Source organism: Gymnodraco acuticeps, unplaced genomic scaffold (genome assembly GCF_902827175.1).
Source record: "Gymnodraco acuticeps unplaced genomic scaffold, fGymAcu1.1, whole genome shotgun sequence".
Taxonomy (NCBI): Eukaryota; Metazoa; Chordata; class Actinopteri; order Perciformes; family Bathydraconidae; genus Gymnodraco; species Gymnodraco acuticeps.
In genome coordinates, this window is record NW_022990021.1 from 1,306,394 (window position 1) to 1,326,274 (window position 19,881).

Genomic DNA, 19,881 nt, shown 5'->3' on the forward strand with positions numbered 1-19,881 from the left:
TCATGTTTATACAAAAACTAGGACTTCATGTAAAAAGTATTTTGATAGCTTATGCATAAACAGCAAATCGAGATTGATCATTTGATCTCATACTGTCTCGTTAAAATGAGAGTATCAGTCAATAAAGGAGGGCAAGGTGACCTTTAATGTCCGATGTGATTTACATTAAGATGTGAAGTTAAGGAATGTCCTGCTGTAAATGGCCGCAGTTCATGCTCCAATACCCAACCTGCTCACACACTGTATTAGCATTACCATATTTTCCTATATGAATATTTCAGTATAGTCTTAATCATTCATCAGTGGGTTTCAGGTTGGGTTGTTATTATGCTTCACAAAATGAAACTATGCACCCCCGCAGAGTGTGCAGAACATAATTCAGATACGTTTTTTTACTCTAATTTAGCTTGATACGTTTATCTGTTTTGACTGTATCTGTCACTGTATTTTCTTTTTATTTGTTACTTAAAAAAAGCAGCCTTGTTGTTGCTCTCTTATCCCATCACATACATTATACAATATATTGTTTCTATGTCCATCAATTGTTTAATGCTGTGAAGCCCTCCCAGGATAGATGTAGTAGTTTTATTTCCTTGAGATGAATAATAATAATAATTCACAGTATTTATTTAGCGCTTTTCCTAGTGCTCAAAGCACTTTACATTACATTATATTACATGTTACTTATAAGACATGTAATACATTCAATACTGTGGACAATACCCACAGGAGCAATTTGGGGTGAAGTTGTGGTCGTTGTTTGTTTTTATTCTTACGTTCAGTTTTTCCTCAACAGTTCTTTCTTTCTGATGAAGACCAAGTTTCCAAACGAGGCAAAGAGAGCCCCCACTCTGCCCGTGAGCTGGTGATCGTGCCGCAATCTGGGGTGGGAGCTGATACTGAAGATGCATCTTCCTCAGAGTGAGTCTAGTTCTTGGACTTGAAAAAGGAGGCGTGAGAGACTTTATAATCATGCTTTACCCGCTGCGATGATTGCATGTTTTTGCCATGTTGCTGAAATGTATCGGGGACATTCTGATTGGGCGAGATGGCTCAGGCTCATGTTGATTGGCCAGTGAGTACACACTGTACGTAACCATGTCTCAGGCATCCAGTGGGCCTGCTGTGCATGATCCGATAGACTCGAGTAATCCTCTCCTCAGAGACCCATATATCACCTGTTGCTTTAGACAACAGCACACCTTAGCAGCCCGAGGCTCCATCCATGACATTTACTGTTCCACCTCATGAGGGTCTAATCTGAGCAGGGAGAGAGCTGCGTATATACATCTTTCGCTTGTTTGCAGTCGAGGGAGGAACAACCTAATAACAGCGGATTTGTTTTGTAAACCATCTTGAAATAAGGGGTAAATAATTTTTTATAGTCTTCAAATGATGCAGGCAACTGACATTTAAAGGAAGGTGAGTTCATTATGTTTATTTCAAAAGTGCCTTGAAGGAATTTGCATTAGCCGAACATCTTTATCTGCCTCTTTGAAAGATTTAAAAAGCTAACTAGCTAGCTAATTATATTTTTGGCTAAGAGATACAAATTATATTTCTTTTTTATAGGACTACCATTATTGGGGTCTAATACATCAATCAAAAGATGATTACCAAAGTCAAAAGATATCATTGGTGTGACAAGCAAATCACCAATACAATGAGAACAGTCGAAGATATTTTGGTTCAGAGGCAATAAATTAGTAATAAAGTGTCCTGTTTTTCTGCTTTTATCTAGTAAGCCAGCCTCATCCGCCGCCTCCAGCCCCTCTCCCCAGTTGGTGCCCCCTGAAAGCATACCTCTGGCCCGGGTGTCCACCACCAGCCGCAGCTACGACCTGCAGGATCGCCGGTGCACAGGCAACATGACGGGGGCCGAGCAGGCCAAGTACCAGCGCATCCCGACCGACGAGAGCGAGGCTCAGACGCTGGCCTCCGCTGACCTGGACGGCATCAAGAGTGAGTACAGATCCATTCATACTTTATAGATTTTGTTCTGAAAAAACCTTCTCCCCGCTGGACTTTAGTGCACCAGGTGACCAAAACAGACACGGATTGACTATTTAAATAAAGTATTATGTTTTAAGTGCATACCTAGGACATTTGGTGGAATACAAAGGTCACCGCAATATGAAATACCCCTAAAGCTAGATCTCAGTGTTTGCTTTTGTGGGGTTATTATTCCTGATTAAAGCTTGTTGTTGTGTTGAGAAGAAAAACAATATATATTATTAGAATCACAATCATATTTTCATATAAACAATGGGTCATATCTGTACGTGTAAGGAGTTGCTTGTAGTAATGATAACAGTGAAATTAACTTTGTTGTAAGTGATAATATGTCTTGTATTTACATGTTTTCCCACAAAGGATTGCATGTTTCAATTTTAAATATTATTACTGTTGTTCAATAGCAAAAAGATAAATAGGAGGTACAGGTAAACTGTTATTTTCTGTATTCAAACAATAAATTATACATTTATTCAGCTGGAATTATAGATCATTTATTGTCCATCTTAGGGCTCTCTTGTATGATCTACTTCAGGCAGATCAATGTTAGATGTGTTGCTGCTCAGATTCCTGCAGAAACATCAGGGCGAGGGAATGGGGGGGGGGGCACCTCTAGTCCCTTCTACATTGCAGTGGCTCCCTGCTGCCCTGTGACGTAAATCTCTCGGCCCTAAAAACAGCCTCACGCTGGGGCCGGAGAGATTTACGTCAGGGAGTCGACCCCTCAGCAGCAAGCAGCAGCTTATCAGAGAGTGTGGCAGACAGGCCCACATTATTACTGTCAGCTGAGGCCCCTGGACCCAGGCCAGAGCCAACACGGTGGCTAATTGTGAAACCTGCATCTCAGTTCACACCCTTTATCGTTAGCAGAATGAAACAAAGGGACGAGTTAAGCTTAAATGAAGGCTGTTGATGGAGTTAGACGCTTAATATACCTCGGATAAGCGTGAATTACAATTGCTGGCACGAACCTGAATGACCTTTCACGACTGTACATGTCTTTTTAAAGAAGGCCCACCTATAATCTACCAATAACTAAATGTAAGGAGACTTTTGTCCCTGCTGCCATTGGCTTCTTCAATATTAAATAGTGGTCTTTGTATTGTACATGTTGTAATGGGGGTGATGCTTAAAGCTGGCCATAGAACGATTGGCCTCTCCAGGTTAAAAAGTTATCCATGATCCTATTTGCTCAGTGACACAGAGTAGAGCCCCCCGACAGGTTCATCGCCAGATATTCTTTGTCTTTGTCTGCTTTTATCATCTTCCCGCTACTGTAAATCATCCTGGGAAAGTGTCTGCGCCTCTGGCTGCTGCTCAACAATAGGAATTATTAGATCACTGTCCTTCCCCTTTTGTCCGACCTGAGCGAATACACCTCTGCTCGCTGATGCATTCTGATAGCTTCAGCGGGGTCAGGCGCCGGTCAAGAAATTGCATAGTTTCCCAATTTGTCAAAACTTGCAAGATGGGTGCTCCAGTTTGAAGGTGGCACGTAGTCAGACAGCAGTGCCAGCTCTAACCCTACGCCCACCACAAAATCCCCTCTTTCTTCAAAAGCAGCATGCAAGGCAGGCTGTTATTTTAACACCAGGGGCTGCCCAAGAACTCAGACATCATGGAGCGACTTGACAAGGGACCATCTCGGTAAAGCTACAATAAGCAAGTTCAAATCTGATAGTCTATATCTAATACAGGTTCTGAACTTGGAATGACTTGCTGGTTTTACATATGAGTTGAAACATTGATGAGGAACCCTAAAAGCATCACTGTTTGTTTCATAGGACATACACACTCTGACAAAGGTAAGGCATTCTTGAAGGTTGTTGACAATGAAAGATTTTTAAGAGAGAAGTTACGGTGCTCAATGTGGTTTTACAATTTTTACAATAATATTCTGCCTAGCTTTCACTAATTGTCGTGTTCTCATTGAATGAATCAATCTAGTTTTTTTTTATCTTTGAACTCTCTAAACCTGATTCAACCATTCCTAGTGTTGTGTGAGTGCCATCCGGTGTCTCTCTCCACATCCTTTTCACTGCCTGCTGTGCTGGCAGCCTGAATAACTTTACTCCCTGCTGAGGGACCACAGACAAACAAAAGCATGGAGGCTTGGCCTTATGTGACCTGTTGCAAGGTCAATGCATGCATGCCAAGGTCTCCAGAAGCACAACACATAGGGAATAATTTTTCAGCCTATGTACTGTGCTGGGGTCTAATTTCAATGGATATTATTTCAATTGAATTGCATACACTGTTTGTTTTTTGGTCAGGATGTTTTTCAAGGCTGGCTGAAGTCAAAAGTAACATCTGATTCTTAATCTTTCACACAACTCACCAGTCTCTTCTTCTCCACCAGGTCATCGTTTTGAAGATGTTCCCGGTGTGCGCAGACACCTGGTCAGAAAGAGCACCAAGGGTCAAGTGGTGCACACCGGCAAGGACCACAAAGAACCCACCACTCGCAGCAGTAAGAAGGACCGGACCCCGCATGAGGTGAGAAATCACAGTACTCTCTTTTCATCCATCCTCTGCCTTTCAGCCTCACAAGAATCTATATTTATTTTGGCATTTAAATAACGTATCTGTATCAAAAATAGATAAAGGACTGGGGTAGAACATTTGCATTTTGCTGACATTTGCTGACACAACCATTATCCTTACGTTAACGAGAGTTGAGCCCTAAAAAAATAGGTAAAAATGTTGAATTCTTTTTTTACTCAACAGAACTGTCACCTATTTTGCAATTAATTTATTAAATGTTAGGATAATAAAATGAAAATTGGGTTTTTGAAACCAAGATAAAGGTTAAAAAAATTATGAAGTGTTAAAAGATTGTTTTAGATACTATAACTATTACATTTGAAGCTTACAAGTGCTCCTTTCCTGGAACAACCCACACAAAAATTGTCTTAAAGAAATAAAATACATTCATATTCTGACTGAAGCTCCTAAATATGAAATTAAAATGCTATATGAATTCTCATACAAATTTGCATTTGATATTTCAAAACTGCTTGTTTTGTTAAAACAATATTTTGTGTTGTATAGACTAAGAATACAGGTAAATGTTTTCTGATGCTGCCAATGATAACTTTACCCTAGGAAAATAACTAGTATGTCAAAGCTGCAGTTCTATAGATGAAACCTTAATCGGTCTGAAAATGACGGATTTTTAACTCGGCAGCTGCTCAAAGATGATTATACTTCAGGCTTTGTTGCCCCAAAAATTACACAAAATTGTAGTCCTGGGAAATGTTTTCCCTTTTCCTCTCTCAAATGTAGCACTGCCTTGTCTCTTTGTGGATTGGACAGGGAGGAAAGAAGACAATTAAAAATGAATGAATGAGTTATTTCCTTTCACACACGGAAAAGAAAAAAGAAGGGAGAGAGAAGCTTAGGTAACCAGAGCTCCTGAGAGAGAGAGCCATGTTTTATTAACACACACACACACACACACATTCTCATACTTGCTCTCAGCCTCCAGTAGCCTCGGGTAAACAACAGGTGCTTGTCAGGTGTGTGTGTGACCAAGAAGAGTTACCTGTGGGTTTGTCTGTAAAAGTTTGATGGTCCCCTCCTCTGTGCCGGCTGTATAAGTGTTTGAGTCCTCTCCTGCACCGTCTCGCTCCTCCAGCCGTTACCAGTGGTTCTGTATCACTCCGCCTCGGGGCAAAAAGGCGCCCTGCTGGACATGATGGACTCCGGTAAAATGGCTCGCTACCAGAAGGTGAGGCTGGGTGACCGGCCAGCGTCAGTTTTGATCCGTGTGAGCGTGATTTCACAAGCATGCGGCAGGAGAAAATAATTTCAGGGTTTTTCAGTGGTTTGGTCTTCATCTCACAGGGAATGTTGACTGACCCGCATGGTGTTCAATTAGTTACAGATATTGGATGCAGAGTGAACTGAAGATGACGGTCTCTCCTCTGACTTTTGTCATTGGCCGTTCTCTTTATTTTTTTAGTTGAACATCTAGGATAATAACATAGACAGGGTTTACTTACGTGTGTTGGGTGAATTTAAACAAACCGGTAAGCATGGATCTATGATTTTGTTTCCACCACTTAAACACGTTTGTATCAACTGGCTCGATAAAGAAGTGCCTTGGCTATAAAGTTGAAGTGTTAAGGCGCATGCTGTTTCTTCCATGGACAATATGGATATTGTGAATCTCATCTACTGCTGCATGTGTTCCCGTGTGATGTTGTCCCCAGGTGTTTGTGGAGCTGAATGAGCTGACTATGGATAAGAACCAGGAGATGTCATGGAAGGAAACGGCTCGATGGATCAAGTTTGAGGAAGATGTGGAGGAGGAGACGGACCGCTGGGGGAAACCTCACGTGGCCTCGCTGTCCTTCCGCAGTTTGCTGGAGCTCCGAAAGACAATCTCACACGGTAAGGGAACAAAGAATAGTTAACTCTGGACATTTTCAAAGCCTGAGAGTCAGTGTGAGGCAGTTCACAAAGTACTTAGCCCAGTGTGTGTGCATCCACAGGTGCAGTGCTGCTGGACCTGGACCAAAAGACCCTGCCTGGCATCGCCCATCAGGTGGTGGAGAAGATGATTATTTCTGACCAGATCAAAGCTGAGGACCGGGCCAATGTCCTGAGGGCCCTGCTGCTGAAACACAGGTGACCTAGAGCACCAGACTGCAACAAACATGCACAGGATTTCCCTTTTTTAAGATGATAAAACTAACCCAGTGAGGTGATTTCCAGCCACATTGATGGATGTGCAAAGTTGTGTTTCATGCCTGGCTTTTTCTAGTAGCTACACCTGTATATGATGGTAATTTTGCTAAAAATGTTATTTGTTTCCCCATTTTGTGTCATTTGAAACACAGAAAGGAAATGTTTGGGAGAAATAGGGATTAAATGAAACAATGGACGTAGAGGTTTATGTGTACATGACTTACGGATGTTTTTATTTAATATAGTAGCATGTTAACACAAAACTAAATATTGCCTTCCAAAGCTAGTTCATACTTTTAGTGATGAGGATACTTTCCTTTCTCCCTCACTGCTACACAACTTCCTGCTGCTAGGTGGCTTCACGCGTGGTCACTTCCTTTGTTCCTCCGACTCACCCTCTCTCTTCCTCTCCCTGCCTCCCCTAGTCACCCGAGCGATGAGAAGGAGCACAGCAGCCCTTTCCCCAGGAACATCTCGGCGGCCAGCCTGGGTAGTCTAATCCCACATCACCACAGCGCCAACCACTCCCACCAGACAGATCCTTCAGTGACCGACCCGCTCATGGGCACCGTCCCAACGGGGGACTCAGAGACACGCATTGACATGGACAAAAACGAGGTAGGTCCGAAGTGTTTTCTCAATAAAGTCACAGTTAACATTTTTCTTCATTATCCTGACTTTGCTTCTTGTATTGCTTTTGGTTTACCACAGAAGGAGCCGAGTGTGGTGTCTGGTATGCATCGCTCCAAATCCAAACATGAGCTCAAGCTGCTGGAGAAGATTCCTGAAAATGCTGAGGCCACTGTTGTCCTTGTGGGTGAGTTATCTCCTCCTAACTCCTTCCAGTTAAAATACTCTGACTATTTCTGTGTGTATGTTGACTGTTACTTCCCGCTGTCCTTTAGGCAGTGTGGACTTCCTGGAGCAGCCCACCATGGCGTTTGTGCGGCTGCAGGAGGCCGTGGAGCTGGAGTCCGTCCTGGAGGTCCCCGTGCCGGTCAGGTTTCTGTTCGTCCTGTTGGGACCCGCAACCACCAGCATGGACTATCATCAGATCGGACGCTCCATCTCCACACTCATGTCCGACAAGGTGAGGTGTAGACATTGTTTTGATACCAACCCCAATCACATATGACGATGAAATCTCACCTACATAAAATCAGACAAACTACAAAACACCCTATTATTGAGAAGAAAATCTAATTATATGTAATTATTTATTTAAATTCAGGTACAATAAAAAGCTCACACTATACACTTCCAGGTACAAATGCCGAACCTTCTACCCTGTCATTTAGCATATTATCTTATAAAGACTTGATCATTCCACTGAAGCATCAACTTGTATTGTCTTTCACCTCCAACACCTGCTGTTTTGAGTTATCAATAATGATGAACTTTCTCGAGAGCTTTGAAATGTAATTTTATCAGCAAGTTTGCCACCTTACTTGGTAGAAAAGTAAAAAAATTGAATGGATTGTTGCCAAATAAACTTAAAAACAGACCTGCAAACTGGAAATAAGCAGAAATATAGGTCCAACTTTTTGCTTATTTTATTGGTTCTATTTGTTTATATCATGAATCGTCATCCAGCAATTCCACGAGGCAGCCTACCTTGCAGACGACCGGCAGGACCTGCTGAATTCCATCAACAGCTTCCTGGACTGCAGCATCGTGCTGCCGCCTTCAGAGATGGGAGGCGATGAGCTGCTGCGCTCGGTCGCTCGCTTCCAGAGGGAGATGCTGCGCAAGAGGGAGGAGCAGGGGGTCAAACTGACCAAGGAACCTAAAAGCATGGAAGATAAAGGTAAGCATCTCCTCAAATATTGTGGCCTTTATCAAAGGAGATTCGTTTGCTTATATCGTAATTAATAACCCACTCTTTCCCATCACAGAGGCCCTCCTCACACCCTTCAAAAAGTCAGACGACCCTTTAAAGCGCACCGGGCGGCCTTTCGGCGGGCTCATACGGGACGTGCGTCGCCGTTACCCAAAGTACCTCAGCGACTTCAAGGACGCTCTGAACAGTCAGTGCATGGCCGCCGTATTCTTTATCTACTTTGCTGCTCTCTCTCCAGCCATAACATTCGGAGGCCTACTGGGTGAGTGTGAAAGCACGAGTTATTCACAGTTCGTCTTCTCATGTGTCAAACATCTTTCATGCTTGTGTCTTGATAGGTCACAGGCTTAAACCTCGTTGGTGTTCATTAACGTCTTCCTTTGCTGTTGCTAGGTGAGAAGACGGACGGTCTGATTGGTGTTTCTGAGCTGATTGTGTCCACCGCAGTGCAGGGTGTGCTCTTCTGCCTGCTTGGAGCGCAGCCGCTACTCGTTGTGGGTTTCTCGGGACCTCTGCTGGTTTTTGAAGAAGCATTTTATAGTGTAAGTTGTTGAATAGCAAATACAATTTTTAACTATTTCTCTAAAGCTAGACTCAGGCAAAACAAAACAAAAAAATAAGTACTATTCCAAAAGTGGTGTAACAGAAAAGATGTTTAATGCCTTACATTCAAGTGTCTATGGCTACTCTGAACATTTTCCAGTGGATGAATTTAGTTTCTTTGGTCTGTGTCCTGACAGTTCTGCAAAGCGAACGAGATGGAGTACCTGACGGGCCGCGTCTGGATCGGGTTCTGGCTCATCGTCATCGTGATCGTCACGGTGGCCTTTGAGGGAAGCTTCCTGGTCCGCTTCGTCTCCCGCTTCACCCAGGAGATCTTCTCCTTCCTCATTTCCCTCATCTTCATCTGCGAGACCTTCATCAAGCTTGGCAGGGTACGCCTGAGACCTGAAATAAAAACTCCTGATTACAAAACGTTTTTGTTGGCCAGCTGAGCTCACATCCCTGACACTAAACTGAACAGACTAATCTTGGACAGTATTCAAAGCTCGAGGTTGAAACCAGTATGTTGTTCTAACAAAGGCATCTGAAAGCTTTTGTGATTGATTGTCCCTGAAAGTTAAATGGATTAAGACTTTGACTATTATCCCGGCTTATGATTTTCGAAGGTTTGCTATTTTAGAGTTTATGGCACAGACATGAAAGGCATCTTGGATAATCCAATTTTCCACAAAGTGTTGTTACCTTTTTAAAAAGAGATAGACGATTATATTTGTGTGTGTTCTGTTGTAAAATGTTGTGCTTTAATTATAATCCTCTGTGCTTTCTGACAGATTTTCAAAGAGCACCCCCTTAAACGTTGCTCCCTGAACAACGGCACAGAATGGAACTCAATGGTAGAAAATATCACAGTCGTCCAGGGCAACAGCACGCTGCCGATGACAGTGGGAGTCCGAGGGGAACCCAACACTGCGCTGCTCTCTCTGGTCCTCATGGCCGGAACATTCTTCATCGCCTTCTACCTGAGAAAGTTCAAGAACAGTGCCTTTTTCCCTGGCAGGGTGAGGAGCTTACTTCATTTTAAAACTGTCCTGCAGCATTAACTGACATATTTAACCTTCCTTAAACCTCTTATCATCATATATCAAGGATCCATATATGTTTTCACAATCCGTGAAGTCAATTATTGCATTAAAACCTGTTTAGAGTCAGAATAGTCATCCTATACAATGAAATATTTTCAATTAAGAATAATTTGAGCCAATTTAAAATGCTCTAGTTGTTAAAATGTTACCAAAAGGTCCATTCAAGCTGTTCTGGAGCTTTGGGTTGTATCACATGATTATGCATGGGTTTGCCATGTTGAATTTTCTTTCTATTATTTTAATATTACAAGGATTAATCTTGCGAAATACTCAGCGAGGCACACACAAGATATCCTACCGTCTCTAAATATAACAGCTTCAGAGGTGCTAGCAGTTTCCTTTTGTTTCCAGTCTTTATGCTAAGCTAAGTTACAGGGATGCTGAAAGAGGCTCCACCCTCTACTGGACTCTAAGGGTACTCCCCTCGATCCTATCATGCAAGCATTCTTTCACTGGCCCACGCTCCGGCCCCAGCTCCGGCCCCTGCTCCGGCCCCTGCTCCGGCCCCAGCTCCGGCCCCTGCTCCGGCCCCCGCTCCGGCTCCGGGGTACTGGGTGGGGAGCTCCGTCTTCCAGGAGTTGACTGGCGGCGGGAGGAAGCGTCCCGGCAGAGAGAGGGAAATTCTCCGGCCAAGATGCCCTCCACATTCCGGGTCTGGAAAACAGGGAGGCCGACCTCATGTCGAGGGGCGGACCCCTGCCAGGCGAGTGGGCGCTTCACCCGGAGGTGGTGAAGCGGATCTGGGCCCGGTTCGGGACAGCAGAGGTGGATCTGTTCGCCAGCCGGCGCAACACCCACTGCGCCCTGTGGTTCTCCATGGCTCTGAAAGACGACCCGCCCTTGGGGGTGGATGCATTTGCACACGAGCCATGGCCAAAGAAGCTGCTTTATGCCTTTCCACAGTTGCGTCTCATTCTCCCACTCCTGGGGAAGAGTGAGGCGAGAACGTCTGTCAATCATCCTGGTAGCGCCAGATCGCGTGGGGGGCGCCGTGGTACTCAGAGATGACACAGATGAAGGTGGGCCAGCCCTGGGCGCTCCCGGGGCGATCTCTCAGGAGTCAGGTGCAATCGGGGCGTTACCCACTCTGGGCCAACCTCTCCAGGCTTGGCTCCTGAGAGGGACAGGCTAAGGCAGGGTGGATTGTCTGATAGTGTTATTCAGTCTATCCAGGCAGCTAGAGCGGGATCCACCACAGCCTGTTACAGGCCGAAGTGGCTGGGATTCCTGCGATGGTGTGAGGAGCGGAAAATAGAGCCCCTATCTTGTGAATTGGGATCTATTTTGTCGTACTTACAGTTATTGGTGGACAGAGGGCTTGCTCATTCCACAGTGAAAGTGTATGCAGCAGCCATCTCGTCCTGCCATGAGGGATTTAGCGTCAGGTCAGCCTTTTCTCAGCCGCTAATGTCGCGGGTTTTGCGGGGGGTCAGGAGGCTGCGCTCCTGTTGTGCGCACCGCCGCCCCGCAGTGGGACCTGCCGCTGGTGCTCGAGGCTCTGGTCTCAGGGCCATTTGAGCCTCTGGAGCTCTCCTCCCTGAATGCACTGTCGTGGAAGACAGCATTGTTACTTGCCTTAACGTCAGCCAAAAGAGTGTCTGAATTAACCGCTTAATCGGTGCACCCGAGTTGTTTAATGATCCGGGGTGACCAGAGCGGGGCAACACTCAGACCGAACCCCTCCTTCGTGTCCAAGAGCCTAAGGAGTGCGTTCAGGTCGAGGGCTATTCAGTTGGGGGGCTTTAATCTTCCACCCCATAGTGGGGCGAGGGAGGCTAAATTACACCTCCTCTGCCCGGTGCGTGCGCTGGCATATTATGTGGAGCGCACGGCTGGCCTTAGACCAGTGGTTCTCAAACTTTTTCTGTCAGGCCCCCCCTTTGGAGAAAAAAAAAAAAGTCGGGCCCCCCCAACACACATAGTCAGGCTCAGTGGCGGCGCCAGAGACTTCTTTTGGGGGTGCTGTGGGGTAGCTTGACGTTTCATAGAGGGTGCTCAAACATTTAGGGTTTCCCATTAATGTACCGGTCGCTACAGTGGAATTTTCTACTGCAACACTCTCCACACACATACACAGTGTTCCCGCAACTGTTACAACGAAGGCTCGATAATCAGCTCACGGCATATAGGTGTAAGCAGGGGTAAAGTGCTATTTTTATAGGTGGTGTGTGGACACATTGAGAGCAAAATGAAGAGATCTATGGATACCTCTCAACACCCAGATGAAACGGAACTGTAAACAGATTTACTTTTTCTTTATGGATATTTTACAAATCACCCTTTTAAACTTTATTCTTTTTTTAATGTCATATATTATTTCATACCTGTTTTTCATTTATTCTCTTATTTTTGTATAACTATAATGATCATATAAATGTGTGCCTCGGAAATAATTGTTTACATTAATGGTGACCAAAACGTTTGAGACCCACTGAGATAACAATGAAAGAGTCCTTTAGTTCACTGAGCCTCTCAGTCTGACAGGAGAGGACTCTCCTCCACTTTGTTGTTGAAAAAATTCCTTATATCCGTTAGCGTAGCTCGCTAGCACCAGAAGCTAAGAACAACGATCTCCGGTACCGGTGCGCTCTCTCTCTCTCTCGCGCACACACAAAATGGCTCGTTCCACACACACAGAGACCCGGACGTAATAGTACTGTACTGTATCATATTATTTTCGAATCAATAATTTTTCAAATTATGATTTTTTTTTTATTTTTATTTTTATTTTTTTATTTTTTGTAATCTTTTTTTTTTTTATATAACCATTTTTCCTCCTGGTCTTTCGCGCCCCCCCTGGCATGCCTCTGCGCCCCCCAGGGGGGGCGCGCCCCACACTTTGAGAACCACTGCCTTAGACACACGGAACAGCTGTTTGTGTGCTTCGGGGGTGGGGTAGGGAAAAGCTCTGTCCAAGAAACGCCTGGCAGGCTGGCTCTGCGAGTGCATTGAACATGCCTACGGACAGGCGGGGAGAGTCTTCCCCACGGGGGTCCGTGCACACTCTACACAAGCTATGGCTGTGTCAACAGCCTTATTTAACGGCGTGAGTGTGGAGGACATATGCACGTCAACGCCAGGTCACGCCATCAACGCCATCTTGGTCAACGCCAGGCCCCTTCATAAAGTTTTATCTCTTGGACATGTCTGGCTCCTTTTCATCGTCTGTGCTTGCTGGGGCAACGCATGACTGGTGAGGAGGGAGGGGGGCTGTGGGTCAGTGGGAATCTGACCCCCTCCCCGGACGTAATGCGCTTACGTTTTTCCCCGGGCCCCCGGCCCCGGGCGACGTGACGCGCACATGGGCCCATAGGGGCTGGAGGACTCTTTTTCCCCTGCTTTGGGGCAGGAGGGGGGAGTCCTCCACGTTATAGCACACCTCTGCGGGGTAAGCGCGTCAGGGTGTGCTCTGTCAGCCGTAGCCTCTTTTCTCTCCACGGTTACGACCGAGGGAGAGGTGAGTGAGGCGCAGCAGCTGCTAACCAGAAAGCGGGTCAGAAACAGTGAGATGGAACAGTGTTGTTGTGGGACGACAGCGCGTGTATACATCGGAGCCTGTGAGAGATATAACGAGGGGTTACGTATGGTAACCCTAGTTTTATAAACACAGGCGGAGCCCTCTACCTCTGGGGCCCCATCTGTCCTATGCTGCTTGCTGAAGAGAAGTAAAGGATGGCAGTGAGGAGGCGAGGCCTCCTCTTACGGCCCGTCCACACGGCGGTGTGCGTTGAAGCTTCAACGCTTCTGCCCATTCACTTTGAATGGGGTGAAGTCACACTTTGCCGAACTGCATTGTGGGAGCGTTGCTTCCCTTTGCTCGCGTTGCTCGCTTCAAAAGTTGAGCAATGTTCAACTTTTGAATCTTCGACAGAAGCGTCAGCCAATCAAATCATATGCCAGTACAAGCTCTAGCCAATCAAACCGTGTGTCCGGGGCGGGAGATTCATGTGATTGGTTGTTGGTCGAGTTTCAGACACGCCCGCCGGCAAGCTTCAACGCACGCCTGCGTTATGCGGTGAGATGCGCGCGCATTCAGTTAGGCCCGCCCAGGGGCTGGCTACATCTAGCAAGTCTCAGTGAAAGAATGCTTGCATGATAGGATCAAGGGGAGTACCCTTAGAGTCCAGTAGAGGGCTCCGCCTGTGTTTATATAACAAGGGTTACCATACGTAACCCCTCGTTATATCTGACAGAGAAACATGAGGGTGGTTTCATTTTTGATATTTTCTTCAAAACTTGTTTATGTTGTGGGAACATCATTTGACAAAACAGTCTCACCTCTTAGCTTTTATAGATCATATCGCACCATTTCCTTCTGTTTTTTTTAACTATTGCTTTCAGATTTATGTCCAAACTTCCAATGTCTAATTTGTGTATTTTTGTTGAAGTTGTCATTGAAAAATCACACACTGTTACAAATGTTTTGATTATGATTGTTATATAAAAATATATGTGTGGTATGATATAAGAAGCTGCCAGTTGCCAGTGCTCATATTACCACATTTTGTGGGTTTCAGTTGCGCAGGATGATTGGAGATTTTGGCGTCCCAATTGCCATCCTAATCATGGTCCTTGTGGATTACAGTATAAACGACACATACACACAGGTAAGAACTAATATCTAATGTAAATGCTTGACCTTTGGCTGATAAAGATTCTCAACCCAGACAATAATTTGTCCCACTCATTCCAGAAACTGAGCGTTCCCAATGGTTTCTCTGTGACCAGCCCCTCGAAGCGTGGCTGGATCATCAGCCCTCTGGGGTCCAACGGGGAATTCCCCATCTGGATGATGTTCGCCTGCTGTCTGCCCGCTCTGCTCGTCTTCATCCTCATCTTCATGGAGACTCAGATCACTACGTGAGTTACAAGTCCCATCAAGGTGGATTATCAGTCAGTTATCACATCCTTGTGTCCCATAAATACATCTTAAGAGTCTGTTTGTTTTGAACAGGATTTCATATTAAGATTTGATAGTCTCATATATAATATTGTTGCAATTACCAGATTATTAGAAAACAGTGATATAAATATACTTTATTTATAGGACCTTTCCTACATAAAAAGGGAGTATGAAGTGCAGGAATCACACGTTATAATAATAATAATAATAATAATAATAATAAATGTATTTATTATTATTAGAGTTATAAGATGTATTTAATATAATTTAAGGATTCTTTATTAAACTGTTGATACCTTATTACAACTGTTACATTCAGTTGCCTCAGTAAACATTGCTCTAACTTTCCGAGTCTTCAAGTTTCTAACTAAATACATTTTATATTGAAGATATGCCTTATACATTACATTACATTACATGTCACTTGTTAGACGCTTTTATCCAAAGCAACTTACATACTCAATACTGTGGGCAATCCCCACAGGAGCAATTTTGGGTGAAGTGTCTAAGGGACACAACGACATTCTGACTGCAGTGGGGTTTGAATCTGTGTCCCCCCTGATCCGAACACCAATGTACTATCCACTGCACCACACGCCCCATAATATACACACCACAGCACCAAGTCACCCTCCTCTAATATTGAAGCATTAAATACAGTACATGTCGAGAAAATCATCAACATTGGTATTTGGTTTTATCAGTATCACTCTGGATGAGAATTTTTGAATCTATGAATTTCATATGTACAATGTATAAAAAGAAGGATGATTAGAAGGCATGTATCACAAAGAACTCACATGCTCTGACAGTAAAATCAATGGATGCAGCTGTGTGCTATGAGTACATTCTCATTTCAACCTTACTCTCCCCCCCCCCACCCCCCACACTCCCTGCAGTCTGATCGTGAGTAAGAAGGAGCGCATGCTGGTGAAGGGTTCTGGCTTCCATCTGGACCTGCTGCTGATCGTGGTGCTGGGCGGCAGCTCGGCTCTGTTCGGCCTGCCATGGATGGCTGCAGCCACTGTCCGCTCGGTGACCCACGTCAACGCCCTCACTGTCATGAGCAAGGCCGTCGCCCCCGGAGACAAGCCGCGTATCCAGGAGGTGAAGGAGCAGAGGGTCACAGGGCTCCTGGTGGCCATCATGGTTGGTGAGTGTGACATCTCATTCTCTCCAATTAAAAACAGTTTCTATTTCTATTTGGAAATGGAGGAAAAGGTCTAGCAAGTTATCTCCCGTTACTTCCTCCCACAGGTATGTCTATTGTGATCGGGGACCTGCTGCGTCAGATCCCCCTGGCGGTGCTGTTTGGGATCTTCCTCTACATGGGGGTGATGTCCCTTAATGGGATCCAGCTTACAGAGCGGATGATGCTGCTGCTCATGCCACCAAAGTATCACCCGGACCACACCTACGTCCGCAAGGTAAGAACGCGCTTTAGCTCTTATTCAGGCTTATTTAGTTCTTATTCAACATACATTTACAACAACCGACAATAATTGTGCCAGTCTGGTGAGAGGTTTATCGATGTTCTCTGTTTCCTCCAGGTGCGTACGCTGCGCATGCATCTGTTCACCTGCATCCAGGTGGTGTGTTTGGCGGCTCTGTGGGCTGTCATGTCCACCCAGGCGTCCCTGGCCTTCCCCTTCGTCCTCATCCTCACCATCCCTGTGAAGATGTTCGTGCTGCGCCGCATCTTCACCAGCAGAGAGATCGCATGTGTAAGTTGACCACAGGAGGGCAATATGATTATTAATACACCATTATCCCAACCTCACCTGTAGCACCTGCAAACTCCTGAATCATTTAGTTACAAAGATTCATTGAAAGCAGGAATAAGTTATTTATTCATTCACTTTATTTGTCTTCTTTTTTTTTATATATCAATTTCATTTGTAATTGTTGTGAAATGTGCATGTCTTGCTGCAGGGTTGGATTTCTAAATGTATCTTTTTTTGTAAGCTGTCTTTTTACATCATACTTGTATATGTTTAACATCTCATATTGGTTAACCACACAAGTTCCTCACAGTAAGAACAATGATTTAATTTAGTTTTTTGCACTGCTTTTGAATGCAATTATACAAAAGTGTACCAAAAACAACAAAAACACTGAAACATTTCACAACTTAAAAAGTAAAATGCTCTTTTTACTTTGTCATCTTTTCATGTCCTGAGGCTTTCTAGGAAATGTCTTCAGTCGACTTTAGAAAGGTTCAGAAAGTTGACTTGACTTCATTACAAATTACTCCAAGACCTTCTATATTCATGCCTCCTAGCGAGTGTAATATTTAAGAACAGTTCTGCATTAAAATGTGTTTTTTAAATATAATGTGTCTCTTCCAGCTGGACGCCGATGACGCAGAGCCCAAGTTTGACGAGCGCGACTGTCACGATGAGTACTCGGAGATGCACATGCCTGTGTAACCCGCAGCAAGGCCTGGTATCAACACTTGAAACACTCATCACTGTGCACCCTCTTCATCATCACTAAGACTTTTGAACATTCAGTATGTCTGACGACTTGCTTCAACTTTAACTATTTAAGTAGTTTTTTTTATCAGATTGTTGGGGATTTTCTGCTGGTTAACGGCACTAATTGAAAGTCAACTGAGGAGATCAAAAAATCAACGTGTGTTCACTCATACTATACTTTTATATATATATTTCAGGGGACAAGAGATTCTAAATTGAATTATCTCGAGCTCAAATGATATGCTATTACAGTAGATAGATTTACAAGACTGATTAATGTTAGCCCTGAAAGGTTTCTCTGATTCACATTGAATATGTGGAGGATATATGGGATACGTTATTTTATATTAACACGTTGAGTCATCGCTATTCAAGTTTGTCGCTTTTTTTCATGTTTTATGCTCACCAAGCGCCTTATGAAGGAAATAAAAAGGTATACTGAGAGTTATCTTTTCCTCATTCTGTCTCATTTCAGACAGTTTATCACTTTACTCGCCTCCTGAAGCTCGTAGCACTTTTAAAAAAACCAAATCTGAACAATGACTGTATTCTATGTAATCACTTGTATCTCCACATCCTCTTGAATCCTTTAAATATCTATGTTGCTTTAGTTTTCTTCCTAAACAACTATATGTGATTGATTTGAAGCCTGTCCTTCTTCCACAATCACTCAAAAAAATTACTCAAAAGCAGCAGTTTAGATGACAGTTAGGATTGAATGGACCTGCAGTGAGGTAAGAGTACCAGCAGAGGGAGGTGATGATGAAGGAAAGAAATAGTTTCTCTTTCCACTAATGACATGAAATCATGTGATAATAACATCAAACTAACACAGTGGCATAATAAATATACTCTAAATGTCTCTACGCACAGGTTAAGGGCACTAATGAATTAATAGAATTTGTTTTCACTTCGGGTGTTTTTAGGAATCACTGTAATTTATTGGTTTCTTTGTCCAAATGTCTTGTGTAAATAGTTTTGTGATCAGAACAATAAGCTGCAGTCCAGCCATCTCACAGTTTCAGCCTAACTTAACCACATGTCATAGTGTAACATTCCTTATTTTCTCACAATTGTGCTATTTCTTTTGGCATAAACGCATTTTTTCAACATTTCATTTACATTCAAATTAACTCGGTCGACCAAATTTCAACCCAAGCTGTGTAGACAATCTCAATATCCATGCATTACTGAGAGGGAAGGCTTTTAAAAATATAAATATATATGTCTTTTTTTGTTTTATGTCATGTTGTATCAGTGTGACATGGATTGGTTAAAGCTTTGACTGTGTCAAATAACTTAAATGTTCAGTCCTCTGTTGCTCTCGAGTGTGTATTTCAGACACTACTGTCCCATCTCAGTCTGACTGTCGTGAACTTCTGCCTGTTTGGTGTCACAAAGGTGCAAAATCTCAAGTGCCTGAGGGACCATGAAGTGATCAGATACAAGTGTCTGTTCCTTTTGTAAGGACGACACACATGTTACATTAGTTTGCACTTTGAGACGCTCATAAATCAAACATCTCTCCATTATTTATCCGTTGCACAATGACACATTATTGCTGCTTTTGAAGGTTTATTTGTCACATTTAACAGTTTTCTTCTTTTTAAAAAAAATTCAAACTCCCATTTGGCTGCATCATGGCCTGAAGGGTTAACACTGAAGGGTTAATGAGAACTAGGCAGTGTCGGTTTTATTTTTGCTTACTGTGTCTGTGGATTGAGTGAAGTTGGTCTGTGTATGCCAAAGTTTCTGTGGAAGTCGTGAAATGCTGATACGATGTGGTGTTCCATTTCAAAAGCAATATCAAGTCCCAGAGGCTATTGCTGAATTTCTGTTGTACATTCATGGTTAAAATATTGATGACAAATAAAACATATTTTCTATTTATCCTGGCTGTTGTTTCTGTTGTGTTTTCTATGTTCAGTATGTCAGAAAAACACATGCAAATGGTCAAAACAAAATAGAATACAGAAAATGGTGTTATTCAGTTTTTTCCGTGCTTCTTTTCCCCAAGTGCTGCACGTGTTGTGAGATGGGTGAAAGTGTTTTCTTCACTTTGTTTGGTCTATTTGCATGTGTTTTGCAGTGCATTGATCTTTCAGGGTCACCATACAAAAATAATCATGTGTGTGAATCGACACTATCAAATACAGACGGTTGAAGCTTAAAAAATAAGTAGTAGCTTTTGAGGATCTGTTTTTCCAGATCCTCGGGGAAAAGAGGGCTGGATGTTCTTTCCTGTTCAGTGAAACTGTGTAGAGTGGGTGGGCCGCTGCACTATCCCCTCAATCCCATTGTTACAGACAA

At 43.7% G+C, this 19,881-nt stretch overlaps 1 protein-coding gene across 6 annotated transcripts in view; it reads left to right on the forward strand.

Moving 5' to 3' along the window:
- The window catches only part of slc4a2b (solute carrier family 4 member 2b), a 45,799-nt gene extending 26,338 nt beyond the window's left edge, over positions 1–19,461 (forward strand). For 5 of the 6 annotated variants that reach the window (XM_034214046.1, XM_034214044.1, XM_034214047.1 and 2 more), the window contains 19 exons: positions 797–921; positions 1,742–1,962; positions 4,373–4,509; positions 6,228–6,408; positions 6,510–6,645; positions 7,131–7,323; positions 7,417–7,522; positions 7,611–7,795; positions 8,299–8,512; positions 8,601–8,807; positions 8,939–9,087; positions 9,286–9,480; positions 9,880–10,107; positions 14,709–14,798; positions 14,885–15,051; positions 15,994–16,247; positions 16,352–16,521; positions 16,645–16,818; positions 17,443–19,461. In XM_034214046.1, the coding sequence (XP_034069937.1) occupies positions 797–921; positions 1,742–1,962; positions 4,373–4,509; positions 6,228–6,408; positions 6,510–6,645; positions 7,131–7,323; positions 7,417–7,522; positions 7,611–7,795; positions 8,299–8,512; positions 8,601–8,807; positions 8,939–9,087; positions 9,286–9,480; positions 9,880–10,107; positions 14,709–14,798; positions 14,885–15,051; positions 15,994–16,247; positions 16,352–16,521; positions 16,645–16,818; positions 17,443–17,523 (3,213 nt within the window). In that variant the 3' untranslated portion in view covers positions 17,524–19,461. Of the gene's footprint in view, positions 1–796; positions 922–1,741; positions 1,963–4,372; positions 4,510–5,650; positions 5,744–6,227; positions 6,409–6,509; positions 6,646–7,130; positions 7,324–7,416; positions 7,523–7,610; positions 7,796–8,298; positions 8,513–8,600; positions 8,808–8,938; positions 9,088–9,285; positions 9,481–9,879; positions 10,108–14,708; positions 14,799–14,884; positions 15,052–15,993; positions 16,248–16,351; positions 16,522–16,644; positions 16,819–17,442 lie in introns of all 6 variants that reach the window. The other variant, XM_034214049.1, reaches the window with a different exon arrangement.
- Positions 19,462–19,881: the final 420 nt, after the last annotated feature.